The sequence below is a fragment of the Mobula birostris genome, chromosome 23 (genome assembly GCF_030028105.1).
Source record: "Mobula birostris isolate sMobBir1 chromosome 23, sMobBir1.hap1, whole genome shotgun sequence".
Classification (NCBI taxonomy): Eukaryota; Metazoa; Chordata; class Chondrichthyes; order Myliobatiformes; family Myliobatidae; genus Mobula; species Mobula birostris.
In genome coordinates, this window is record NC_092392.1 from 63,850,504 (window position 1) to 63,878,110 (window position 27,607).

Genomic DNA, 27,607 nt, shown 5'->3' on the forward strand with positions numbered 1-27,607 from the left:
GCAGGTCAATTTGTAACTAAGGAGCTTGTTAAGAAAGAAGGGTTTCGGGTATCTGGGTCATTGGAACCTCTTCCCAGGCAGCTGGAATAGGGATGGGATGTACACCAGCTGGAGCCTGCATGAATAGGGATGGGATGTACACCAGCTGGGACCTATATAAGAGGGATGGGATGTACACCAGCTGGGACCTGTATAAGAGGGATGGGATGTACACCAGCTGGGACCTGTATAAGAGAGATGGGATGTACACCAGCTGAGACCTCTATAAGGAGGATGGGATGTACACCAGCTGGGACCTGTATGAATAGGGATGGGATGTACACCAGCTGGGACCTGTATGAATAGGGATGGGATGTACACCAGCTGGGACCTGTATAAGAGGGATGGGACATACACCAGCTGGGACCTGTATGAATAGGGATGGGATGTACACCAGCTGGGACCTGTATAAGAGGGATGGGACGTACACCAGCTGGGACCTGTATAAGAGGGATGGGACGTACACCAGCTGGGACCTGTATAAGAGGGATGGGGCGTACACCAGCTGGGACCTGTATAAGAGGGATGGGACGTACACCAGCTGGGACCTGTATAAGAGGGATGGGACGTACACCAGCTGGGACCTGTATAAGAGGGATGGGACGTACACCAGCTGGGACCTGTATAAGAGGGATGGGATGTACACTGGGATTTTCCTTTGACAAGGTGTCACACATGAAGTTGCTAAACAAGAACTGAGGATTTTACAGGAAAGATACAAGCAGGAATAGAAGATTGACTGGCAGGAGACAAACAGTGGGAATGGGGGGGGCCTTTTCTGCTTGGCTGTCGGTGACTAGTGTTCCGCAGGGGTTGGTGGCGGGACTGCTACTTTTCATGTTTCATGTTATAAGTCAGTGATCTGGATGACAAGATTGATCATTTTGTGGATAGTACAAAGATAGGAGGAGGGGCAGGTAGTGTTGAGGGGGCAGGGAGTCAGCAGAAGCAATTGGACAGATTAGGAGAATAGGCAAATAGGTGGTAGATGGAATACAGCGTAGGGAAGTGTATGGTCATGCACTCTGGTAGAAGGAATAAAAGTGTGGGCTGTTTACTAAATGGGGAGCCAATTCAGAAATCAAAGCTGCAAGAGACTGAATTCCCTAAGGGTTAACTTGCAGGTTGACTTGGTGGTGAGGAAGGCATATGCAACATTGGCATTCATTTCAAGAGGACTAGAATATAAAAGCAAAGATGTAATGCGGATGTTTTATAAGGCATTGGTTGTGAGCAGTTTTCGACACTTTATCTAAGAAAGTTGGCGCTGGCATAGGAGAGGGTCCAGAGGAGTTCATGAGAATGATCCCAGGAATTAAAGGGTTAACTTATGAGGAACGCTTGATGGCTCTGGACCTGTACTCTAGTTTAGAAGAGGGGATCTCATTGAAATTTATCAAATCTTGAAAAGTCTAGACAGTGGATGTGGAGAGGATGCTTCCTATAGTCGGGGAGTCTAGGACCAGAGGACACAGATAGAGTGGATGTGGAGAGGATGTTTCCTATAGTGGGGGGAGTCTAGGACAGCCTCAGACTAGAAGGCCATCCATTTAGTGCAGATGAGGAGGAATTTCTTTAGCCAGAGTGTGGTTAATCTGTGGAATTCATTGCTGTGCAGGTCAAGTCATTTGGTATACATAAAGCAGAGGTGAATAGGTTCCTGATTAATCAGTGCATCAAAGTATTTGGTTGAGAGGGATAATAAATCAGCCATCATGGAATGACTCAGGGACAAATATTCTAATTCTGCTCCGATGTCTTAAGACATGAGGCTCCATAGTGAGTGTCACACTGCAGGACCAACGGCGTGATGCACTGGGGATCACCATTGATCAAACAGAGCAATAGAGCAGTGTGGCACATTGCACTTCGGTTGTTTCTCAGTCTGTTTATAGAAACATAGAAAACCTACAATACAATACAGGCCTTTTGGTCCACAATGCTGTGCTGAACATGTACCTTAGAAATTACCTAGGGTTATCCATAGCCCTCTATTTTTCTAAGCTCCATGTACCTATCCAGGAGTCTCTTAAAAGACCCTATCATATCCACCTCCACCACCGTCGCTGGCAGCCCATTCCATGCACTCACCAATCTCTGAGTAAAAAGCTTACCCCTGACATCTCCTCTGTACCTACTTCCAAGCACCTTAAAACTGTGTCCTCTCGTGTTAGTTATTTCAGCCCTGGGAAAAAGCTTCTGACTATCCACACGATCAATGCCTCTCATCATCTTATACACCTCTATCAGGTCGCCTCTCATCCTCCATTGCTCCAAGGAGAAAAGGCCAAGTTCACTCAACCTATTCTCATAAGGCATGCTCCCCAATCCAGGCTACATCTTTGTAAATCTCCTCTGCACCCTTTCTATAGTTTCTATATCCTTTCTGTAGTGAGGTGACCAGAACTGAGCACAGTACTCCAGGTGGGTCCTGTATAGCTGAAACATTACCTCTCGGCTCTTAAACTCAATCTCACGATTGATGAAGGCTAAGGCACCGTATGCCATCTTAACCACAGAGTCAACTTGCACAGCAGCTTTGAGTGTCCTATGGACTCAAACCCCAAGATCCCTGTGATCCTCCACACTGCCAAGAGTCTTACCATTAATGCTATATTTTGCCATCATATTTGACCTATCAAAATGAACCACCTCTCACTTATCTGGGTTGAACTCCATCTGCCACTTCTTAGTTCAGTTTTGCATCCTATCGATGTCCCGCTGACAGCCCACCACACTATCCACAACAACCCCAACCTTTGTGTCATCAGCAAATTTACTAACCCATCCCTCCACTTCCTCATCCAGGTCATTTATAAAAATTATGAAGAGAAGGGGTCCCAGAACACCACTGGTGACCAACCTCCATGCAGAATATGACCAGTCACAACCAATCTTTGCCTTCTGTGGGCAAGCCACTTCTATTTCCACAAAGCGATGTCCCCTTGGATCCCATGCCTCCTCACTTTCTCAATAAGCTTTGCATGGGGTACCTTATCAAAAGCCTTGCTGAAATCCATATACACTACATCTACTGCTCTTCCTTCATCAATGTGTTTAGTCACATCCTCAAAAAATTCAATCAGGCTCGTAAGGCACAACTTGCCTTTGACAAAGCCATGCTGACTATATTATACCTCTCCAAATGTTCATAAATCCTGCTTCTCAGATCTTCTCCATCAATTTACCAAGCACTGAAGTAAGACTCACTGGCCTATAATTTCCTGGGCTATCTCTACTCCCTTTCTTGCATAAAGTAACAACATCCACAACCCTCCAATACTCCAGTACCTGATGCAAAGATCATTGCCAGAGGCTCAGCAATCTCCTCCCTCACCTCCCACAGTAGCCACAGTAGCTCATCCAGTCCCAGTGACTTATCCAACTTGATGCTTTCCAAAAGCTCCAGCACATCCTCTTTCTTAATGTCTACATGCTCAAGCTTTTCAGTCTGCTGTAAATCATCCCAACTTTCACCAAGAACCTTTTCCTTAATGAATACTTTGCTTCAGTATTCACTAAGTAGCTCTGCTATGTCCTCTGGTTCCATACACACTTTTCCACTGTCACACTTGATTTGCCCTATTCTCTCATGTCTTATCCTCTTGCTCTTCACATACTTGTAGAATGCCTTGGGGTTTTCCTTAATCCTGCTCGCCAAGGCCTTCTCATGGCCCCTTCTGGCTCTCCTAATTTCTTTCTTAAACTCCTTCCTGCTGGCCTTATAATCTTCCAGATTCATATCATTACTTGGTTTTTTGAACCTTTTGTAATCTTTTCTTTTCTTCTTGACTAGATTTTCAAGTCTTTGTACACCACGGTTCCTGTACCCTACAATCCTTTCCCCATCTCATTGGAATGTATCTACACAGAACCCACACAAATATCCCCTGAACATTTGCCACATTTCTTCCGTACATTTCCCTGAGAACATCTGTTCCCAATTTATATTTCTGAGTTCCTGCCCGATAGCTTCATATTTCCCCTTGCTCCAATTTAACACTTACCTAACTTGTCCATTCCTATCCCTCTCCAAGGCTACGATAAAGGAGATAGAATTGTGATTACTATGACTCAAGGTAATATGTTAATGTACATACTTTGATAATAAATTTTACTTTGAGTAGATGTTACCCTCTGTCTTGGTCAGTGTTTAACCTTCAATTAATATTATTATCTGTGCTGTTTACGGGATTGTGCTGTGTGCAGGGTGGTGCCAGGCCAGCGCCACACACAGTGCAATACAGTGTTGGGCTTGTGTGCTGGCATTGTAAATATATCCATGCTGTGTAACTGCAGGATGAGTGATTTCACTCTGTATCCATCTCTCTGAATAAATCTCATTTCCTGCCCTTGTTTTCAGGTGAGGAGGCACTTCATGAATATCTCCGAACCAAAGCCGTGACAGTGGAGTATTAGGCCCTCGTTTCAACAATGTCTTCATTTCCACTGGCCCTTTGGCTGAACATCAGCAGAAGAGAACTTGAGGATTCTACTAGTGTGTAACAAACTCAGCACATACAAGCAACTGTATCCTCTTGTTCAATGTTCAAAAACTATAGCTTCTAGTTGCAGCTTAGCTTGTACCCAAACCTTGTGTATTGTGCACTGGGTTACAGGTGTAACATTCGGCTTCTCAGTGACGAACCCCATGATGAAGCTTCTTGAGTCCAACTCGGAAGTTTGCTTTGATTGGTGATCTGGCCATTAATAATGATGTAAATTGTTGCAGTTTCATAAGATCTTTTCAGATGAAAACTATGTATATATCAATTCACAAATCAATGTTTGGCAATGTTTAGAATTTTATTTTTCAAAATTCCTCGTGTTCCTTGTTGACTAAGGGCAGTGATATGGTGCAGTTGTATCATTGCAGTTGAAAATGTGTTTATCAACAAGAGATCAGATCAGACCAGCTGAGCAGTAAATAGCTGAAGCAACTAAAGAGAGTCATTTGCTAGTTGCTGGAATTCTAACTATTGAAAGGAAAGGGGTTTGAAGCTCAGTGGTTGAGGCTGTGGCTGAAAGCCAAAACAAAACAAGCTGGCTCTGTGCGCTAATTTTTGGGCAAACTGTGAAACAATCTGAACCATCCAGCATCTCCACATTGTATTCTACCTGCCATCCTTTCAGTATGTAAATTAATAAATGTTTAAAAAGTAATCACTTGGTACAGATAAAATGGCTGAAAAAGGTACATCAAGTTATAACCATGTATGAATGCAGGGAAATGCTTGCTCACGTGTTGTCTGTTCAAATGTTGCTTTTAGATTCATTGGATAATCACAATGAAGTACCCTTAATTTGGATTTGTCTTAGCAAGTGTAGAAGTCACCATGACCTATGCACATAAGTGCACATTTGATCTATGCACATAAGCTTCAAATCAGAATAACTGTCACATTCTTGTACTTCTGCATCTGAACACTTGCCTTCTCTGGGAGCAGAGCTTGGAGGTCACAAATGGTGGTTATATATTACAGTGAATGTAGAATCTGATATCTACATCCAGTATGCCTCTCTGACAATAATTGCATAGAGTATTGAATTGTTTTGTTGATGAATGTTTGGTTCATTTGTATGTGAAGTGCTGGGCCAGTACTGTACCTGCCTTACTGGTCCATTGGAACCCAGCAAACAGCAACAGGTGCTGCAAATATGAAGTATTAAAAAACAACAGGAGATACTGGAAACATGGTAACACTTGGGCAGCGTGTGAGGCAAGAGAACTGGATTACTGTTTGGGGTCAGTGCCTTTCATTGAGCGTGGGAACAGAGGGAATGTTACGCTGGAGCAGGGAGCCAGAATCCAGGTGATAGCAGAATTGTTGGTGTGGTCTGAGATGTTACAGACTGTATTCACTACTCTGTCACTATCCTCAGAGCTGTGCAACCAGGCACTGCCTCTCTTGCCTACAGCCACGATTTATTAGGGAAGGGTGGAGGAGGCTAATAAGGGAAAAGTCTTGTGGAATATTCCATTCTTGGTTGATGGAAACTAGTGCAGGAAATTCACTGACCCAGTGTTACCCGCTGCTAGTGAAATGGTGAGTGCTGTTACCTGTTCAAATGGAGCCAGCTTCCTCACAGGTGCAGAGAGACCATCCTCTACAGCAGGGAGCTGTGCGTGCCTCTCCAGGACTCTCCCAATGTCCTTTAATGTATGCTTCAAATTCTATCGTGAGAAGTTATGCATCTATGTGGAAAAAAATAATTACAGTCCTAATTTTAAAATGTATTGATTTTATTTTACTACAAGTAAAGCTTCGCACTGCAAGATCAGTTTTCTGTTGGGTTTTGACTCCATGCTATGTTGTGTTGAATGCTCTCTCAGATCCATTGTTTGGAGCTGTTGTGTCACACGCGTGAGCTACCCAGAGTATGGTGTGGTAACGGTTGTGTGGAAGCAGGGAACTAACTCGATCCCTGCTTGATATAATTGCAGCATGGCGCCTCTTTGGGTGAACCACACCTCCCTCCTGTAAGTATGGATGTGTTGTCACTGATTACTGGACTCCCGAAAACTCTCACTTGCTCCTCAATCACACTATATTTACATGTGTACAAGAAGAACTGTTTATCTCCTGTCGCTGAACTGTTCTGAAGTATTTTCTAAAACTAATGGCATTTTTATACAGAAATTGACCAGTTGGATACTGTTGTAGCGTGGATGAAATTACCAGAGAGACAGAGTCACTGGTTAAGTACAAAGCAGCTTCTTTATTTGACACGACAAAGTACAGCAGGCATCTCGAGACACTTTCCGCAGAAAGGTCTGCTAGCTAAGTGTGGGCTCGATATTTATATGCTAAACACAAAGGCAATCACTACTTAAAAGTTATAGACAATACTTAGACGATGCTTCCTTTTGAAGCTACATACAAACATCACACCTTCGGATTTCATCCTTCTGACGCCAACATGTTGGTATCCACAGTCTTTAGGAATGTAAGTTAAGTCTATGATACTTTTATTTGGCATTTCCCATGCTAACATAGAAGACAATTAATATTTATAATATATAGGTGATACTGCCTTCGAAACTACAGCATCAGGTCAAACTACCAGAAGTATCTGGTATTCACACCTTTTAGGAAGCCCATTGTGGTGGACTCAATCCACAGTCCTTTGTCAAACAGTTAAAATAGAAGTCTGGTGGCCAAAGTCATTTAAGTGCAAACAAATCATCTACCCAAAAAGAAATCCACTCTAACAAATACAATGTCTAAATTCATTATCTGCATAATCAATCACACTACGATAATGCACATGTTAATAGCCAAGAGAATTTATATATTAAAGGCATGGAATTAGTAAAGTAACTGACCCTCAAAGTAAGTGTCACCCTCAAATCCTTTGCATCTTTACCCTGTTTTGGTATGCCAGATGGTTTTGGTCCCCTGCTGTGCAAAGGGAAGCAATGCCCTTCAAAGACTTCTTTTGATGCAGACTAACTGGGCACATTATCTGTAAATGATCCTTTCCTTGAAATTATCTTAATCCTTGCTGCAACTTCTACCATTGTTTACCACCCCGCCCCTGGGTTGATGGAGGCAGGGACTTGCATTGTTTCAGCAGAGTCTGGATAACACTTGCATCACCAAGGCACTAAATGCCGGTATATGGGACCTGATTGTTGGCAGCAAATGGTTTTCAGATTTTTGGATCATTGGGATCTCTGGGAAGGTATGGATTGTAAAACAAAAAAGGACATGTTCCACCTGAACCTGAGGCTGTAATGTAACTCATCCCTGTGGGCAGGTTTGCTAGAGCTGTGGGTGAGGGTTTAAACGAATTTGGCAGGGGGATGGGAACCAGAGTAATGAGGCAGTTGGTGTACAAGTAAATGCAGTGTGCAGTAAGACTGAGAGGAAAGACGGGTGTGATGGCAAAATTGCAGTCAGTGGGATGAGTTGATGTGTAACATGGGGACAAAGTTGAAAAAGTTGATTAATACAGGATTGAAAGTGTATTTGAATGCACACAGTATATGGAATAAGGTAGATGATCTTGTAGTGCAATTAAAGATTGGCAGCTGTGATGTTGTGGGCATCACTGAATCATGGCTGAAAGAAGAGCACAGTTGGGAGCATAATATCCAAGGATACACGCATGGTATCAAATGGACAGGCAGGTAGGCAGAGGGGGTGGGGTGGCTTTGTTTAAAAAAGGAGACAATGATCATCCTGCAGTTTGAAAAGAATGAGACAAAGCCAGATGTATCAGTATTACATTAGAGTTGAAGGAATTACAGAGGCATGAGAGAGGAGTTGGGCAAAGTTGAGCATATACTCATTAAGAAAGAGGATGTGCTGGAGCTTTTGGAAAGCATCAAGTTGGATAAATCTCCGGGACTGGATGAGATGTACCCTAGGCTACTGTGGGAGGCAAGGGAGCGGATTGCTGATCCTCTGGCAATGATTTTTGCATCATTAATGGGGACAGGAGAGGTTCTGGAAGATTGGAGGATTGTTCCCTTATTTCAAGAAAGGGAGTAGAGATAGCCCAGGAAACTATAGACCGATTGGTTGGCAGACAGGAAACAAAGAGTAGGGATTAACGTGTCCTTTTCAGAATGGCAGGCAGTGACTAGTGGGGTACTGCAAGGCTCGGTACTGGGACTGCAGCTATTTACAATATACATTAATGATTTAGATGAACGGATTAAAAGTAACATTAGCAAATTTGCAGATGACACAAAGCTGGGTGACAGTGTGAAATATGAGTAGAGTGTTATGAGAATGCAGGGTGACTTGGACAGGTTGGATGAGTGGACAGATCCAGTTTAATGTGGATAAATGTGAGGTTATCCACTTTGGTGGCAAGAACAGGAAGGCAGATTACTAACGAGATCTGGGTGGTTCTTGTTCATCAGTCTCTGAAAGTAAGCATACAGGTACAGCAAGCAGTGAAGAAGGCTAATGGCATGTTGGCCTTCATAACCAGGGGAGTTAAGTATGGGAGCAAAGAGGTCCTTCTGCAGTTGTACAAGGCCCTGGTGAGACCCCACCTGGAGTATTGTGTGTAGTTTTGGTCTCCAAATTTGAGGAAGGACATTCTTGCTATGGAGGGAGTGCAGCGTAGGTTCACTGGGTTAATTCCAGGGATGGCGGGAATGTCGTATGTTGAAAGATTGGAGCGACTGGGCTTGTATACACTGGAATTTAGAAGGATGAGAGGGGATCTGATTGAAACATATAAGATTGTTAAGGGATTGGACACGCTGGAGGCAGGAAACATGTTCCCGATGTTGAGGGAGTTCAGAACCAGAGGTCACAGTTTAGGAATAAGGGGTAGACCATTTAGAACGGAGTTGAGGAAAAACCTTTTCACACAGAGGGTTGTGGATCTGTGGAATACTCTGCCTCAGAAGGCAGTGCAGGCCAATTCTCTGGATTCTTTCAAGGAAGAGTTAGATAGTGCTCTTAAAGATAGCGGAGTCAAGGAACAGGGTACTGATTGTGGATGATCAGCCATGATCACAGTGAATGGTGGTGCTGGCTCGAAGGGCCAAATGGCCTACTCCTGCACCTATTGTCTATTGACATCAACCATCTCAACTTTGGAGACACTCCTCTCTCCAATTCCAAGCTCACTCCTTCTGCATACTCTACTCTCCACTCCCTCCACACTAATCCCAGCCTCACCATCAAACCCACAAATAAGGGTGGTGCTGTAGTAGTCTGGTGTACTGATCTCTACCTTGCTGAGGCCTAGTGCCAACTCCCAGACACCACCTCTTACTTGCCCCACTAAGGAGCATCAGCCGATCGTCTCCAACACCATCACCAACCTTTTTGACTCTGGGGATCTCCCATCCACTGCCACCAACCTCAGTTCCTGCACCCCCTACACCTTCCATTTCTACCTCCTACCCAAGATCCATAAATCTGCCTGTCCAGTTAAACCTGTTGTTTGTTTGTTCCTGCCCCACTGAACTCATATCCGCATACCTCAACTCTGTTTTATCACCCTGGTTCAGTCCCTTCCCACCTACATCTGTGACGCCTCACATGCTCTTGATCTTTTCAAGGATTTCTGGTTCCCTGGTCCCCATCTTATTTTTTTTACTATGGATGCCTCAGAGCTCTGTTTTTTTCTGGACACCAGACCCAACCAGTTCTTCTTCATCACCGCTTTCCTCTGCCTAGCAGAACTTGTCCTCACTCTTAATAATTTCTCCTTTGGCTCCTCCCACTTCCTTCAAAAAAAAGGTGTAGCCATGGGCACTTGCATGGCTCCCAGCTATGCCTGCCTGTTTGTCAGCTACGTGGAACAGTCCATTTTCCAAGCCTGCACTGGTGGCCGTCCCGCACTCTTCCTATGCTACATCGATGACTGCATTGGTGCTGCTTCCTGCATCCATGTGGAACTCATTGACTTCATCAACTTTGCCTCCAACTTCCACCCTACCCTCAAGTTTATCCGGTCCATTTCCAACACCACCCTCCTCTTTCTCAATTTCACTATCTCTATCTCTGGAGACAGCTTATCTACAGATGTCTATTACAAACCCAAGGACTCTCAGAGCTACTTGGACTATACCTTAAACCATAGAAACTACAGCACAGAAACAGGCCTTCTGGCCCTTCTTGGCTGTGCCGAACCATTTTCTGCCTAGTCCCACTGACCTGCACACGGACCATATCCCTCCATACACCTCCCATCCATGTATCTGTCCAATTTATTCTTAAATGTTAAAAAAGAACCCGCATTTACCATCTCGTCTGGCAGTTGATTCCATACTCCCACCACTCTCTGTGTGGAGAAGCCCCCCCCTAATGTTCCCTTTAAACTTTTCCCCCCCTCACCCTTAACCCATGTCCTCTGGTTTTTTTTCTCCCCTTGCCTCAGTGGAAAAAGCCGGCTTGCATTCACTCTATCTATACCCATCATAATTTTATATACCTCTATCAAATCTCCCCTCATTCTTCTACGCTCCAGGGAATAAAGTCCTAACCTATTCAATCTTTCTCTGTAACTGACTTTCTCAAGTCCCGGCAACATCCTTGTAAACCTTCTCTGCACTCTTTCAACCTTCTCCTACACTGTTACTTGAAAAATAAAACAAGGATGGTGATTTCCCAGGAGAGAGAGCATATGGTCCATTAACTCTGAAGACCGAGCATCACTGAATCCGGACAAGGACAGCAACTGTTTGGTGCACTCAGACTCCAATAGTACAAAAGTCTGTAAAAGGTGAACAGTCAGTGTTTATCGTGTTCAGGTGCCTGTTCAAACAGAATCACCACTCTCACAGCCGTGGAGTTGCTGAGCGATGTAGAATTTGGTGTTGTTGGCAGTGGTTTCTCGCAGAACAAAATGGACCTCAGCTAGTACAAAACTCCAGCAGTTTCAAAGCCAAAAAATTCTGGAATCGTCCTAGAGCATCAGGGTCACCAATGTAGGTTTTCACAAATAAAACAAAGTGATGCTTTTTACATTTAATGAAACCCATAACACATTTTATTGAACTCCAAAACCTAAACACAAAAGCACACTAAAAATCCTTACATAATAACATCATCACATCAGACCAGCCTTGTAAAGAGAAACTCCCAACTCAATTTTGGTGATTGTGAATTATGTACAGTTCTCCCAACTACATTACTCTACAAACTAACTAAATGACTATAATCTGCTGTATCCCTGCCTTCCCCCAGGCAGTTACAACAAAGCCCACATGAAGTGGTGCCTCCCAATTACTCAAAGAGACTGACATCAGCCTGGGTCACAGCTCCCAGAAGCACTAGAAGAGACGAGAGACAGAGGGGTGGTTCAGGAATCCGATGGTTGTAGGTTAATAACCTTCTGTACCTTCTGTCTGAGATTTCATGGCCTGGATGGCAGAGGGCCTTGATGATGGATGTTGCTTTCTTGTGACAGCGCTGCTTGTAAAGGTGCTCAGTAATGGCCTGGGCTGTGTCCAAGACTTCTGTAGACTTTTCTGGTACTGAACAGTGGTGTTTCCATATTGAAAGGCCTGCTCTGTGCCGTACTTTCCTATTACTCTATTTTGAATAGGTACATAGATGGCAAGGGTATGGATGTCAATGGCAGTAGGCTGTGTAAATGGTTTAGCATGGTCTAGATGGGCCAAAGGGTCTGTTTCTATGCTGTACTTTTCTATTACGCTACAAGTAGGCCATATAATTTGTATAGTTCTATTTTATATTTAAAATACCAGTGACCAAGGTTTAGCTAATCATTACTAGATTAACTTCTGCTTATTGAGGTTCACTGTAAATTTAGTTTTAACATTACCTACTGTATGCATATCACTTATGTGATCCACTTGAGACTAGCATTATTTTTGTTTTGAACAGAGATTATATGTCTGATTTTTAGTCCTTTGGCTCACGTCAGCAAACATGGAAATGGTGCAATGGACATGGTAGGGATAAAAGATGGGGATGTCTGTGAGGGGGGTATTTGGTTTATGGACAACCTGGCCAGCGGGAATGATGAAACAACCAAAGGCAACAAACAAGCTAGCTTCACTGCCAGGGCAGCAGTTACGATATGTGATTCCCTTGTGCACAAGTAAATAAAGTGTGACTGTGGAATCAGTACTGGTTTGCAGAGACCAGGTTAATTGGTGATGACATATTCACTCTCCAAAGCTTTTATCCCATGCCCTCAGGTTTTAGACACCTCTGCCAAGGGGCAAACCTCCTTACTATCTATGTTCTCATAATTTTACACACCTTAATCATGACACACCCCCACCCCACAACCTTCTCCTCTCCAGGGAGAACAGACCCAGTATCTCCAACCTCTCCTTATATCTGAAATGGCCTATCCCAGTGGATCTCCCCTATTCCCTCTCTGGTGCCATCATCCTGCTCAGTTTAAAAGCTGTTGATACCTTTAAGTCTGGATCAATACAAGCAGCTGCACCAAAAGTGATTCCTGGGCAATTCCTTCAATCAGATTAACACCCATTCAATGTGGCCCCTGCCACTGACTCAATGTCCCCCTCCAGCCCTGTGCTTGTGTTCTGCTGATGTCCCTTATGTGGCAGCTTTCCCAAAGCTCCTTCAGGTCACAATTCACCCCGCTTTGTTTCTAAAAGCTTTGGCCACTGGAGTTAACTAACTGGCCTGGTGTAGAATTTATCCTATCCAAGTTAGGCCACCATCATGCTAATATTCTTTTATGTATCTTGCATCTCAATCATCTCATTGATCACTATTACTTCAGAAGCATCCTCGATCTAAGTGAAGGTAATAGTGCTGCAGTAGACAGGTACAAGTTCTAGTTTTGTCCTTCAAGACCTCTCTCCTCCACATACCACACCTATTCACTTGTCAGCTCTTATTTTTATTAGTCTGTTTGATCACAACATGTCTCTCCCCATTGTGGAGCTGCACTGGAAGGAGCTCTCCAGGGAGCCAGGCTTTTCCCAATATTCATTTCAACCCTGGGCTACAAAGTATGTGTGTTGGGATTGATGAGCAAAGGCCGAAAGTGTACCAAGGAATGTGCGTCCAGTGAGGGACCCTGGGATTGGATCTCCCCAACATCGGGATCCAAGACTGGACCACTTTTATCACAGAACAGTACAGCACAGCACCCAAACAGGCACTTTGGCCCACTGCGTATGTGCCAACCATGATGCCAATCTCATCTGCTTGCAAGTGGTCTATCCACTTTTATTATCTGTTTGTGTGTTTGTCAACGTACAAATCCACCTGGTCATCAGGTAGATTGTTGATTCATCCGCAGGGTAGCAGTGATGCAGAGTCCCACCATTTGGTCGCCTCTATCAAGGTTAAATGATCTGATCCACGTGGACAATTCCGTCGACTGTGTCCCCAGCAAGGAGGAATGAATACTTATCTGTGAGGCAGATTCTCAGTCGCTCTTAGTCTCATCAACCGACACAACCTCAACCCGGCCTTTCCGCTGCTGATTGGTTGTAGGAAACTTGAGATTTGCTTCTGTCACTTCCCCGAGGGACTCAGTGTCCGACTCAGAATCCTCAGACATCAACTCTGCTCCACTATCACCATCCACTTCAAAGAGAGAGACATTCTGGAAGGGCAGTGGGAAGAGGAATTAATACAGCAATAATGTACTACTCAACAGATACAGAGAGCAGGAGCTGGGGAAATGGAGAGAGGGAGGGAGGTCAGTAGCAATTATTCATTAGGGCCCAAAGAAATCCTGTCAGAATAACACGGAGACAAAGCCCAGCAGAGTTTGGGAAAGGAAGAATCACATCAGGGCAATGAGGGGGTAAACAACTGTTTGGGAAGAGCTGGGGGTGGGGGAGGGGGTGAAGATAGGAGGGTTAAGGCATGGTTCAATATGCTTGTCGCCAGGAGACATAGAACACTACCGCACAAAAGCAGGCCCTTCAGCCAATCTAATACATGCTGAACTATCGCTGCCTAGCCCCATGGACGCATTTGGACTGCAGCCCTCCATACCCTTCCCATCCATGTACCTATCCAAATTTCTCTTAATTGTTGGAATCGAACATGCATCCACAACTTTTGAGGGTAGCTTGTTCCACTCTCTGGGTGAGGAAATTCCCCCTCATGTTCCAATTAAGCATTCCACCTTTCACCCAACCTATGCCCTCTACTTCTAGTTTTACCCAACCTCAGTGAAAAAACTTGCATGCATTTACTTTGCCTGTGTGCCTCATTATTTTGTATACTTCAATCAAATCTCCCCTTATTATCCAGGAAATAACCTTTTCCTTTATGTCAGGTCCTCAAGTCCTGGCAACATCCTCGCAAATTTTCTCTGCACTCTTTCAACCTTGTTTACATTTGTCCTGTAGGTAGGTGACCAAAACTGCACACAATACTCCAAATTAGACCTCTCCAACGTCTTATACAACTTCAACATAACATTCCAACTTTTTTACTCAGTATTTTGATTTATGAAGCTAAAAGCTCTCTGTATGACGTTATCTACCTGTGATGCCTCTTGCAAGGAATTACAGATCTATATTGCCAGATCCCTCTTCTACATCACTCCTCAGTGTCCTACTGCTCACTGTGTAAAATCTACCCTGGCTGGTCCTCCCAAAGTATAACACCTCACACTTGTTTGCATTAAATTCCATCTGCCATTTTTCCGGCTGGTTCAGATCCTGCTGCGAGCTTTGACAGCCAATAGTCACAGAACTCTAATCAGAGAGGCAATGATCTACCACCACTCTCTGCCTTCTGCTGCAAAGCCAATGTCTAATCCATTTTCCTACTTCTTCCTGAATGACAAGCGACTGAACTTGACCAACGTCCCATGTGGAACCGTATCAAAATCCATCACTGACTTTCTTTCATTAACTTTCTTGTTAACCTCCTCGTAAAACTTACAAACCCTTGCATACACAAAGCCATATTAACTACTCCTAATCAGTCCCTGTCTATCCAAATACTTGTATATCCGGTCCCCTAAAATACCTTCCAATAACTTGCCCACTACTGATGTCAGCTTATAATTTCCCAGTTTATTTTTAACACCTGTTTAAACAACAGAACAACATTAGCTACCCTTCAATCCTATGGCATCTGGCTAAGGACATTCTAAATATCTTTGTCAGGGCCCTTCCAATTTCTGCACTTGCCTCCCAGAAGTTCCACGGGAACACCTTGTCAGGCCCTGGGGATTTATCCACCCTAATTTTCCTCAAGACAGCAAGCACTTCCTACTCTAATCCATATACGGCCCACAGCCTCACCGCTGTTTTGCCTCACTTCCATAGACTCCATTTCTGTCTCCCAAGTAAATGCAGATGCAAAAAATCCGTTCAGGATCTGCCCCATCTCTTTCAGCATAGGCATAGATGATCACATGATCTTCAAGACCACCAATTTTGTCCCTTGCTATCCTTTTATGCTTAATAATCTGTAGAAGCCCTTGGGATTCTCTTTCCCCTTGTCTGCTAGAGCAGGGGTCCCCAAAGTTTTTTGCACTACGGACCAGTTTAATATTGACAATATTCTTGCAGACCGGCTGACCCGAGGTGGGGGGGGGTGTTAATCACAACCGGAATATAGGTGATAAGTCAACTATAAGTCACTTATAAGTGGCTAACACACTCAATTTTGTTTCTAAAGGGGTTTAGCTAATGAATTAATATTACACACAGCGCATATTTTCCTCGCATGAATATAGTGATAAGTCAATTATAACAGTGGTCCCAAACCTCCGGGCTGCGGACCGATACATTGCCAAGAAGAATGCAACGGTACAGCGGTAGTCAGAACGCACCCAGCACATCTTTAAGAAAAAAGCCGAAATAAGCAAGCTAATTGATTAGGTGCTGCCCGGCACCTAAGGGGGTTCCTTATGTCCAGTCTATTTCGCAATTTAGTTTTCGTTGCATTCATCGCAGAAAATTCTGCTTCGCAGTGATATGATGTTGGAAATGGAAGCAATGTTTTCAGTGCTTTCCTGGCTATCTCAGGATATTCAGCCTTGACTTTGATCCAGAATGCCGGCAGAGATGTTATGTCAAACATACTTCTCAGCCCACCGTCATTGACAAGCTCGAGAAGTTGATCTTTTTCCTGCACTGACATGGAAGATTCACTGGAAACATTCACAAATAGGTCACGGACCCATTCCTTTGCACGTCTTGGGTCATTTGCATCTTGGGTCACTGATGACCTCGCGTGCATAATGACCTCACATGCGTAAAATTCAACAGTGAGCGTGACAGGGAATGAGGAAAGGTGCAGCTGACTCATATCGCCAAATCATATCGTTTCCCTGCAGCCCAGTGGTTAGGGACCACTGTGCTAGAGTAGCCTCATGCCTTCTTTTAGCTCTCCTGATTTCCTTAAGTGCTCTTTTGCATTTCTTATTCAAGTACCTCATTTAATCCTAGCTGCCTATACCTGCTATGCACCTCCTTCTTCTTAACCAGGGCCTCAATATCTCATAAAAACCAGGGTTCCCCAACTCTTTTAGTCTTGCCTTTCATTCTGACAGATTCTGTACTCTCAAAAACTCTGTACTTCCACTTTTGAAGGCCCCCAATATCCAAGTACACCTTTGCTAGAAAGCAATCTGACCCAATCTACCCTTTCCAGAACCTTTCTGATACCATCAAAATAGGCCTTTCTCTAATTTAGAATCTCAACCCAAGGACCAGACCATCCTTTGTCATTTGGATCACTAGATCCAAAGTGTTCCCCTGTACACACTTCTGTCACTCCCCCTGTCTCATTCCCCACTAGGAGATCCTGTATCACACTCTCTACAGCTAGGACATCTACATGTTGATTAAGGAAAGTTTCCTGAACACATTTGATGAACTCTATCCCATGCAGCCCTTTCACAATATAGGAGTCCCAGTCAAAATCACCTATGATCATAACCTTTTGTTTCTTGCAACAGTCTGTGATCTATCACCTTACATTGGATGACTGTAGTTGGTCTTTAATACAGTTCCATTAACATTTCATCCATCTCTTATTGCTAAGTTCCATCCAGATAGCTTTAGTAGACAGGTGTTATGGGTGCACACACTAAACGCCCTGATACACCACAATACACACACTGCACCAACAGCGCTGCTGGGATGGCACACTAGCGATTTACAGCTTGGTTGTTGGAGTTCAGAGTTCAATTTCAACATCATCTGTATGGAGACTGCCATTCCTCCCCGTGGAATGCATGGGGTTTTCTCCGGGTTTCCGGTTTTCGCCAACAGTCCTATGACACGCCAGTTAGTAGGTCAACTAGTCATTGTAAATTATCCCATAAATTGGGGATTGCTGGGCGATGTAGTTCAAAGGGCCAGAGAGGCCTATTTGGCGCTGTATCTGAATAAACAGATAAAGTCACTGGACCTCTCATCTTTCTCTGCTCTGGCAAATGAATAGATAGATGCCATGCTCAGGCCAGGATCCAAGAAGCAGGGTATGGGATCCAGCTGCTTCAGTTTGATGTAGTATTATTACCAAATCACAAGTTCAGTCCCCTTACACCACAAAGTCCCTCACTTACCATTTCAATAACCCTGTCAGGGCAGTCATCCATGTTCTCAATATCAAAATGGCTCTGACCAGTTGTCTCCATCTGCCTTCTCAGCTCCAGGTTTGCATGCGCCATCTGTGGCAAGAAAGCCTGCAGCCTGTCCAGCACTGGGGGCAAAGCAACACAACCACACTGAAGACTCGGTCAGACACCTCCAGTACATTCAGTTAGATATCTCCAGTACAGCAAATGCCAGTGGTACACATTCACACAACACCCACAACACGCTGGAGGAACTCAGCAGGTTGGGCAGCATCAGTGGAAAAGATCGGTCGACGTTTCGGGCCGGAACCCTTCGTCAGGACTGACAGGGTTCCAGCCGGAAATGTCGACCGATCTTTTCCACGGATGCTGCCCGACCTGCTGAGTTCCTCCAGTGTGTTGTGAGTGTTGCTTTGACCCCAACATCTGCAGATTATTTTGTGTTCACACAACATCAACGCACACAGTCAATGACAAAACCTGTGATTATATTATTACATGATGTATTTTACTCAGTTACTTCCCAATCGTGTTTCTAACGCATCGAGCTCAATGCTTGAACCAGACCCCGAAATAGTGAGTAGGTGTCGTTTGCAGCTGCTCACCTCACTAAGCTAACAAATCATTGTGGAGACAAGCACTGTTAACCCACAGGGTGCTGGTCCATTTCTGCACCTTCACCCCACACTAAATCTCTACACCACTACAGGAAACACCCAACTTCTCAACTCTGTCACCAGTTCCCGTGATTCATTCCAGTAAGAAGACTGTAGCTCCTACTTCTACGTAAGGCGTTTCAATCTGCCAGTGACATCCCCAACCATGGCATCGCTCTACAGAAGCCTGGAGTCCCACACTGTCAGGTTTAACAACAGCTACTTTCTTTCAACCATTCAGTTCTTGAACCAACCTACAAAACTCTAATCACTACAACACCAGGATCACTTAGATTACTTTGCACTAAATAGATTGAAGAATTTTTTTTGTTCTATTATAGTGCTCTTTCGTGTTTATATTTTTGTGAATGCTGCTTATCTGATGCTATCTGCCCGTGATACCGCTGCATGTTTTTCATTGCACCTGTGTTAGTGCATATGACAATAAACTCCACTTTATACTTCAGACGGGACAGCGGAACTCGGGAGCCTGCCCAGCTCGGACTCACCTTCACTTCTGGGAACCCTCTCGATCTTGGGACGGGCAGCAATTCTGGACTGATCAGTGCTGATCAGAAACTTCCGTTCGATTCCTGTGAGCAGATCACATCCATTATTACACCAAGATGTGCCAGGGAGCAGTGGGGAATGAAATCATAAACAAGAGGAATCCAGGCAACACACAAAACGCCGGAGGAGTTCGGCAGGCCCGGCAGCGTCTATGGAAAAGAGGCACAGTCTACGATTCGAAACCCTTCGGCGTCTTTTTTTTCTACAGAAGTTGCCTGGCCTGCTGAGTTGCTCCGGCATGTGTGTGTTGAATGAAAGAAGGCCGTGAGGAGGGGACTCCGGCCTTGCCGTATTGAGGATACCGGCCCTCTCTCCCTCCCCTCCGGACCAACCCCATCTCCTCACCCTCCGGACCGCTAACCGCCAGCAGCTCCGCCGAACATGGAACCTCCCGCTTCCCGCTATCCGCCATCTTTGCCCCACGTGATCCCACAACACCGCCATCCGCCATCTCCGCTCCACGTGACCCCGCAGCTCCGCCTCTCACTATCCTCGCCCCACGTGATCCCACAACACCGCCATCCGCCATCTCCGCTCCACGTGACCCCGCAGCTCCGCCTCTCACTATCCTCGCCCCACGTGACCCCACAACACCGCCATCCGCCATCTCCGCTCCACGTGACCCCGCAGCTCCGCCTCTCACTATCCTCGCCCCACGTGATCCCACAACACCGCCATCCGCCATCTCCGCTCCACGTGACCCCGCAGCTCCGCCTCTCACTATCCTCGCCCCACGTGACCCCACAACACCGCCATCCGCCATCTCCGCTCCACGTGACCCCGCAGCTCCGCCTCTCACTATCCTCGCCCCACGTGACCCCACAACACCGCCGTCCGCCATCTCCGCTCCACGTGACCCAGAAGCCCCGCCCCCCGCTATCCCCGCTCCAAATGACGAAGGTTGGGTGGGAATACCATTAAAGGTCATGGGAACCAGTGGTGAAAAGTAAAAAGTTTAAGGGGATCATGAAAGGAAACTTCTTCCCTCAGAGGTGGAATGAGTGGTGCATGCGAGCTTAATTTCAGTGTTTGAGAAGTTTGGATAGGTACATGGATGGTCGTTTATGGGGACTATGGTCTGGGTACAGGTGGATGGGAGTAGGCAATTTAAATGGTTTAAGTACGGACTAGATGGGCCAAAAGGCCGCTGTACTTTTCTGTGACTGTTTATGCAAGCAAATTTTCCTGGCTGCATTTAATTGAAGCCCTTAGCACCTTATTTTTTTGACGTTTCCAGCATCTGCAGATTTTCTCGTGTTTGCGTTTTTTTTTGACGTTTGATGTTTCTTGAACAAGATGATCCGTAGCTGTTTGTTTTGTGATCGTCTGCAGGGAAGTCGAATTTCAGGGTTGTACACTGCACACTGTATATACTTGTGTAATAAATGTACTTCGAATCTTTGTAGCAGTCCTGGTGTACTCTGTCAAATGTTGCCTCGATATCAAGGGCAGTCACTCTCACCTCAGCCCTAGTCCATGTTTGCACCCAAGCTGTGATTAGGTCTGGGCATCAGTGAACAGTTTATTAGTAAATAAATGACACTGACAGCAAGTGTTAGAGACACAAACACAAGAAAATCTGCAGATGCTGGAAATCCAAGGCAACACACACACACACAAAGCTGAAGGAACTCAGCATGTCTGGCTGCATCTATGGAAGAATAAACAGTCAATGTTTTGGGCTGAGACCCTTCTTCAGGACTGAGAGGAAAGAGGTAAGATGCCTGAATTAAAAAGTGAGGGGAGGGGAAAAAAGGCTATCTGGAAGGTGATGGGTGAAGCCAGGTCAAGGGCTAGAGAAGAAAGAATCAGGAGAGTAGAGTAGAGAATAGGAGAAAAAGGAGGAGGGAGAAGAAATAGGCAGGGGAGAAGTAGTAAAAGGTCAGAGTGGGGAATAGAGGAGAGGGAAGGGGAAGTTTTTATTCACAGGAATGAGAAATCGATATTCACGCCATCAGGTTGGAGGGTACCCAGATGGAATATAGGGTGTGGCTGAGGTTTGCCTCATCTTGGCACGTTGACATGTTGGAATGGGAATTAAAATGGCCACCGGGAAGTCCTGCTTGTACAGAGGTGTTTGACGAAGCAGTCCCCCAATTTACGAGTCTCACCAATGTAGAGGAGACTGCATCGGAAGCACAGATCACAATAGACGGCCCCAGTGGATTTGCAGGTGAAGTATTGCCTCACTTGGAAGGCCTATATTGGGGCCCTGAATGGAGCTGAGGGACAAAGTGTATGGGAAGGTGTAGCTCTTGGGTCGCTTGCAGGGATAGGTGCCTGGAGGGACGAATGGACAAGGGAATCACGGAGGGAGTAATCCCTGCAGAAAGTGGAGAGGGCATAGGGAGTTAAAGATATATTTAGTGCTAGGGTCCCTTTGGAGATGGCGTAAGTTGCGGAGGATACCATGTTGGACGTGGAGGCGGAATTGAACTGAATTGACTTTATTTCTTACATCCTTTACATACATGAGTAAAAATCTTTACCTTACGTCTCCATCTAAATGTGCAATTTATAATAAATAGTATGTACAACAGGACAGTCAATATAACATAGAAATACAATTATGTCAGGGTAAATTGATCAGTTCGATGGCCTGGTGAAAGAAGCTGTCCCGGAGTCTGTTGATCCTGGCTTTTATGCTGTAGTACCGTTTCCCGGTTGGTAGCAGCTGGAACAGTTTATGGTTGAGGTGACTCGGGTCCCCAATGATCCTTCGACCCCTTTTTATGAACCTGTCTTTGTAAATGTCCTGAATAGTGGGAAGTTCGCCCTCTCAACCCCAGATCCATTGATATCAATAGGGATTAGGCTGTCTCCATTCCTCCTGTAGTCCACAACTAGCTCCTTTGTTTTTGCAACATTGAGAGGGAGGTTGTTTTCTTGACACCACTGTGTCAGGATGATGACCTCTGTAGGGTGCCTCGTTATTACTTGAGATCAGGCCAATCAATGTAGTGTTGTCATGAAATTTAATTAGCACATTGGAGCTGTGGGTGGCGACACAGTCACGGGTATACAGGGAGTAAAGGAGGGGACTCAGTACGCAGCCCTGAAGGGCACCTGTGTTGAGGGCCCACTCTTGCCACCTGCCAGCGATAGGACACTCCAGGACCCAGCTGCACAAGGCAGGGTGAAGGCCGAGGTTACTGAGCTTCTTGTCGAGCCTGGAGGGAATTATGGTGTTGAGTGGATGGGGTGGTAGGAGGACCTCTATCACTATTACAACAGCTGGAAGATGTAGATGTATGGGAAATGGAGATGTGAGTGAGGGCAGCATCAACACTAGAGGGAGGGAAACTCAGATGCCCTGGAAAGGAAAGGAAAGCCACATCCGGAGAATAGATAAGGCGGAGTTGAAACTGAGAAAAGGGAGTAGCATTTTTACAGGAGACAGGGTGGGAAGACCAGCTCAGCATGGGCACATGAAGCAGCACCAATGCAATCATCAGTGTAGTGGGGGAAGAGTTAGGGAGTATTACCAGGGAAGGCTTTGAACTTAGACTGTTCTACATAGCTGACAAAGAGGCAGGCATAACTTGGGCCCATGGCTACCCCGCAGGACTGTATAAAGTGGGAGGAGGTGAAACCCGGACTGGGAGGGAAGATGTCCTAATTAAAAAGTGAGGGGAGGGGAAAAAGGCTATCTGTAAGGTGATAGGTGAAGCCAGGTCAAAGGCTGGAGAAGAAAGAATCAGATAGGAGAGGAGAGAATAGGAGAAAAGGAAGGAGGGTGAAGAAATAGGCGGGGGAGAAGTAGTAAAAGGTCAGAGTGGGGAATAGAGGGGAGGGAAGGGGAAGTTTTTATTCACAGGAATGAGAAATTAATATTCACACCATCAGGTTGGAGGGTACCCAGATGGAATATAAAGCATTACTAAAGGTGGCCTCATCTTGACACAAAAGGAGCCCTTAACATTGTTAAGGGTGAGGACTAGTTCTGCCAGATGGAGGAGGGAGATTGATTGGTTCTTCTGCCAAGAAAGCAGAGGGCTTTGAGGCCTTCCTGATGGTAGACCAAAGTGTATAGGGACTGAACATTTCACCCCTTAGGTTTGTAGAATTCTTGGTGTTAGTGACAGCTTTTATCACTGAGCTGCTGTTGGGAAGGATGGATTCTGCTTTTTGTGAACAGGACTTACCTGAGCGATTTTTCAAATGTCAGAAGATGAAGAAACAGATGGAGTTTGGGGTCCATGTCCATTGATGGCTCAAGGTCACCGGGCAAAGTGATAGGGTGGCTAAGAAAGTATATGGTGTGGACAAGTTACATGTACTTGGGAAAATTTCCTTGCACAATATGTGAGAAAAAAGTAAAATGGAGCAAAAACTAGTGGGAAGTTAGAGGATTGGGAAGCTTTTAAAAACTAACAGAAAGCAACTAAAAAAATCATAAAGAGGGCAACAATGGAATATGAAGGTACACTGATTACCAAAATTTTCTTCAGATATATAAAGAAGAGAGAGGAGAGAGTAGGTAATAGACTGCTGGAAAATGTTGCTGGAGAGGTAGTTATGGGGCACAAGGAAATAGCAGACTAACTGAATAAATATTTTGCATCAGTCTTCACTGTGGAAGTCACTAGCAGTACACCAGAAGTTTGAGAGTATCAGGGGGCAGAAGTGAGTGCAGTTGCCATTACTAAGGAGAAAGTGCTTGGGGAAACTGTAAGGTCTGAAGGTAGGTAAGTCACCTGGACTAGATGGTCTACATCCCAGGATTCTGAAAGAGGTGGCTGAAGAGATTGTGGAAGCATTAGTATTGGTCTTTCAAGAATCAATAGATTCAGGCATAGTTCCAGAAGACCGGAAAATTGCAAATGTCACTCCACTATTCAAGAAGAGAGAGGCAGTAGAAGGGAAATTATAGACCAATTAGTCCAGCATCAGTGGTAGGGAAGGTGTTAAGAGTTGATTGTTAAGGATGTGGTTTCAGGGTACTTGGAGGCAGAAATGAGCATGGTTTCCTTAAGGGAAAAGCTTGCCTGACATATCTGTTGGAATTCTTTGAAGAAATAACAATCAGGATAAACAAAGGAGAATGGTGTACTTGCGTTTTCAGAAGGCCTCTGACAAGGTGCTACACGAGGCTGCTTAACAAGTTAAGAGCCCATGATACTACAGGAAAGATGCTAGCATGGATAGAGCATTGGCTGATTGGTAGGATGCAAAGAGTAGGAATAAAAGGAGCCTTTTCTGCTTGGATGCCAGTGACGAGTGGTGTTCCACAACGTTTGTGTTGGGACTGCTTTTTATGTTATGCGTCAGTGATTTGGATGATGGAATTGATGGCTTTGTGGACAAGTTTGCAGACCACACAAAGATAGGTGGAGGGGCAGGTAGTGTTAAGGAAGCAGAGAGGCTGCAGAAGCACAACACATATTAGGCAAAGAAGTGGCTGATGGAATACAGTGTGGGGAAGTGTGTGGTTGTGCACTTTGGTAGAAGAAATAAACAGAAATAAACAGAGAAAATTCAAAAATCTGAGTCGCACAGGAGACTTGGGAGTCCTCGTGCAGGATTCCCTAAAAGTTAGTTTGCAGGTAGAGTTAGTGGTGAGGAAAGCAAATGCAATCTTAGCATACATTTGAGGACAAGAATTAAAAAGCATGGATGTAATGTTGAGGTACTGATAAGGCCTCACTTGGAGTACTGCGGGCAGTTTTGGCCCCTTATCTAAGAAAGGATGTGCTGACACTGGAGAGGTTCATGAAAGTGATCCCCGGATATGAGAATCATTTGATAGCTCTGGACCTGTACTCACTGGAATTCAGAAGAACGTGGGGGGAATCTTATTGAATGTTGAAAGGCTGTTTCCTATGGTGGGGGACACAGCCTCAGATTAGAGATGAGAAATGTCTCTAGCCAGAGTAGTGAATCTGTGGAATTCATTGCCACAAGTGGCTGTGGAGGCTAAGTCATTAGGTATATTTAAGGCAGAGGTTGATAGGGCATGAAGAGTTACAAGGAGAAGGCAGGAGATTGGGGCTGAGAGGGAAATGGATCAGCCAATATGGAATAGCGGAGTATTCAATCAGCCAAATGGCCCAATTCTGCTCCTATATCTGTGGTCTTATGAACATTCATGGGCTGCTGTGAGGTTACGATAACAAGTTTCCACTCTCCTTTGCTGGTTACTGAAAACATGGAAAACAAACTGCTGCAATTATTAAAACTGAAATCTGTACATCATTCCCTCAGTTTTATTTCTGTTAAAATACGAGCAACAAAATTTATTACAATTCAGCTTTCAACAGATCTGTAAAATTCTCCAGACAACAGTTAACTCCGATCTTTATCATATTGTCAATTCTCATGACAGTCCAACCACATTAGTCTATATACAAGTCACGGCGCTGTTCAGAAGTTAATGGCTTTGCCAAACGACGCTGCCAAGTTTGCTTCCCTGAAAGCTTCTGAGACGGTCTGCAAAAGAAAATAAAAGCCATGAGTTGAACATTGCAGCTCAGTCGTCACTCAGTCAGGAAGTTGGGATTGAAGTAAGAGCTTGCATGGTGGTGGGCTGGGCAAGGGAAAGAACGGAGAGATTTCAGTACAAGAAAAATGGGAAAATGTGGGTGACAGACCTAAAAATGAGAGTGATTTCAGTTAAAGTGACACAGTTCAACTGGGGATTTTTTTGTGAAATTGATGAAACTACTGAGCCATTAAAATGGCAAATATACAAATGGGCGACATTTGTAAATGGCTGCTGGCCGCCTTGGCCCAGACCCCCAAAGGCGGAATTAATGCAGGATGCGGGTAAGTGGTTAATAGATGCACAGTGGGCCAGAGGACCTGTGTCAGGGCTCTTTTTCCAGCACTCTAACACACTTTAGGAAACTGAGCAGGCTGTTCACAGTTTAGGTCATAAAGGGTACAAAGGTAAATGATTGGTCAAATTCATCTTCATAGCAATAGGTTAAATGGTGCTGGTGTTATTTCGGCTGTTAGGAGTGAGTTTTGATGTCGGCACAAGTCAGTCATGCAGCATGAAAACGGGTCCTTCAGTCCACAAATACGCCAACCTTCTTGCCTGTCTACACTAACCCCATTACGTCAAGACCTTATACTTCTATGCCTCACCTCTTAAATCGTCTCTTAAATATGGTGATTGTATCTGATTTCACCACCTCCTCTGACATTGTGCTGCAGCATCAATCATTGTGTAACAGAAAATTAACCCTAAGATCCTCCATACAACTCAATCCTCGCACATTACATCTATGCCTCTGTTTTTGATGCCCTATCATGAGGTGTCCAACAACATAGATGCCCTGACCAAAAAAGCTCACTGATGCCTCTACTTCTTCAGGAGCCATGTCCCTTTTGACCATAGCCAACTCTTACTGAAGCATCCTATTTCAATCCATCGCAGCTTGGTCTGGGAAATGATTTACCAGAGCTGTGGACATACTGTAACTCAGCACAGCATAAAAACCAGCCTCCCCTCCACCAACTGTTCTACACTTCTCGCTGTTTCAGTAAAGCAGTCAACATAATCAAAGACCCCCCACCCCCACCAACCTGGAATATTCTTTCTTTTCCCCTCTCCCTTTGGGCAGAAGATACAAGAGCCTGAAAGCACGTACCACCAAGGCTCAAGGACAACTTCTGTGCTGTTGTTATAAGACTATTGAACATTCCTCTGGCTCAATAAGGACTCTTGGCTTCACTATGGCCTTCCACCTTGTTTGCCTGAAATCTCAGTACCTGTAATATTTTATTGTTATTCCCTCATTGTACTGATGTGATTAAATGGTCTGTATGAGTGGCATGTAAAACTGTTTTTCACTCTCCCTTATACATGTGGCAATAATAACCACCATTTACACTCAATACTTCTATATACCTATATCAGGTTACCCCTCAGCCTCCTTTCCTTCACACAAAACAAGATCTGCTTATCCAATCCCTTCCCAGCTAATATCCTGGTAAATCTCTTCTGCACTCTCTCTATTGAAAGCACATCCTTCGGGTGGTGACTACAACCATACACTACAAAATGTTTGTTACATTATGGAAGTTGCAAAATAAAACATTCCAACTCTTACAGTGCCTTGTAAAAATTTTCAGCCCCCAGCCTTTTGTTCACATAAATGAATATTACAACCAGCGAATTTTGATCAATTTACCTGAGGATTTTTATTTGTGAACCACATGCTTTTCTCCCCCACAGTAGAGCCCCAAAAAATGGAAAATTGTAAAGCATGAGAAACTAAAAATTCAAAAGCTGAAATATCAGTAGTTGAAAAGACAAATTCTCTCCCATTTAAGCTTTCTGGCAGAGGCTAACAGGGTTTTATTCAGGATGTCTGCATTTAACAGCAATCATCTTCACACCAATTCGG

General features: G+C 44.7%; 3 protein-coding genes across 3 annotated transcripts in view; 1 reads left to right on the forward strand and 2 right to left on the reverse strand.

Moving 5' to 3' along the window:
- Positions 1-6,321, forward strand: part of LOC140186773 (mitochondrial 10-formyltetrahydrofolate dehydrogenase-like) — a 117,403-nt gene extending 111,082 nt beyond the window's left edge. The window contains exon 23 of the mRNA XM_072241316.1: positions 4,403-6,321. Within this exon, the coding sequence (XP_072097417.1) occupies positions 4,403-4,458 (56 nt within the window). The 3' untranslated portion in view covers positions 4,459-6,321. The remainder of the gene's footprint in view (positions 1-4,402) is intronic.
- A 418-nt stretch (positions 6,322-6,739) lies between these two features.
- nopchap1 (NOP protein chaperone 1) lies at positions 6,740-19,723 on the reverse strand. Its single transcript, XM_072241317.1, has 4 exons — positions 19,599-19,723; positions 19,193-19,276; positions 18,016-18,152; positions 6,740-14,076 (listed from the first exon to the last, which is right to left on the reverse strand). Exons 1-4 carry the CDS (start codon positions 19,702-19,704, stop codon positions 13,897-13,899), a joined length of 507 nt encoding a protein of 168 aa, XP_072097418.1. The 5' UTR covers positions 19,705-19,723; the 3' UTR covers positions 6,740-13,896.
- Positions 19,724-25,437: 5,714 nt separating this feature from the next.
- Positions 25,438-27,607, reverse strand: part of dldh (dihydrolipoamide dehydrogenase) — a 56,548-nt gene continuing 54,378 nt past the window's right edge. Inside the window, exon 14 of the mRNA XM_072240953.1 lies at positions 25,438-25,682. Coding sequence (XP_072097054.1) covers positions 25,617-25,682 — 66 coding nt within the window. The 3' untranslated portion in view covers positions 25,438-25,616. The remainder of the gene's footprint in view (positions 25,683-27,607) is intronic.

What these genes read in the sequence shown, in the direction of transcription:
- nopchap1 (XM_072241317.1), bottom strand. Translation starts at nt 19,704, where the DNA reads ATGGCGGATGGCGGTGTTGTGGGATCACGTGGGGCAAAGATGGCGGAT. An exon ending in GAGGGTTCCCAGAAGTGAAG is followed by an intron (nt 18,153 to 19,192) that starts GTGAGTCCGAGC and finishes CTTTGCCCCCAG; the next exon opens with TGCTGGACAGGCTGCAGGCT. An exon ending in CTGACAGGGTTATTGAAATG is followed by an intron (nt 14,077 to 18,015) that starts GTAAGTGAGGGA and finishes CTGCCCTTCCAG; the next exon opens with AATGTCTCTCTCTTTGAAGT.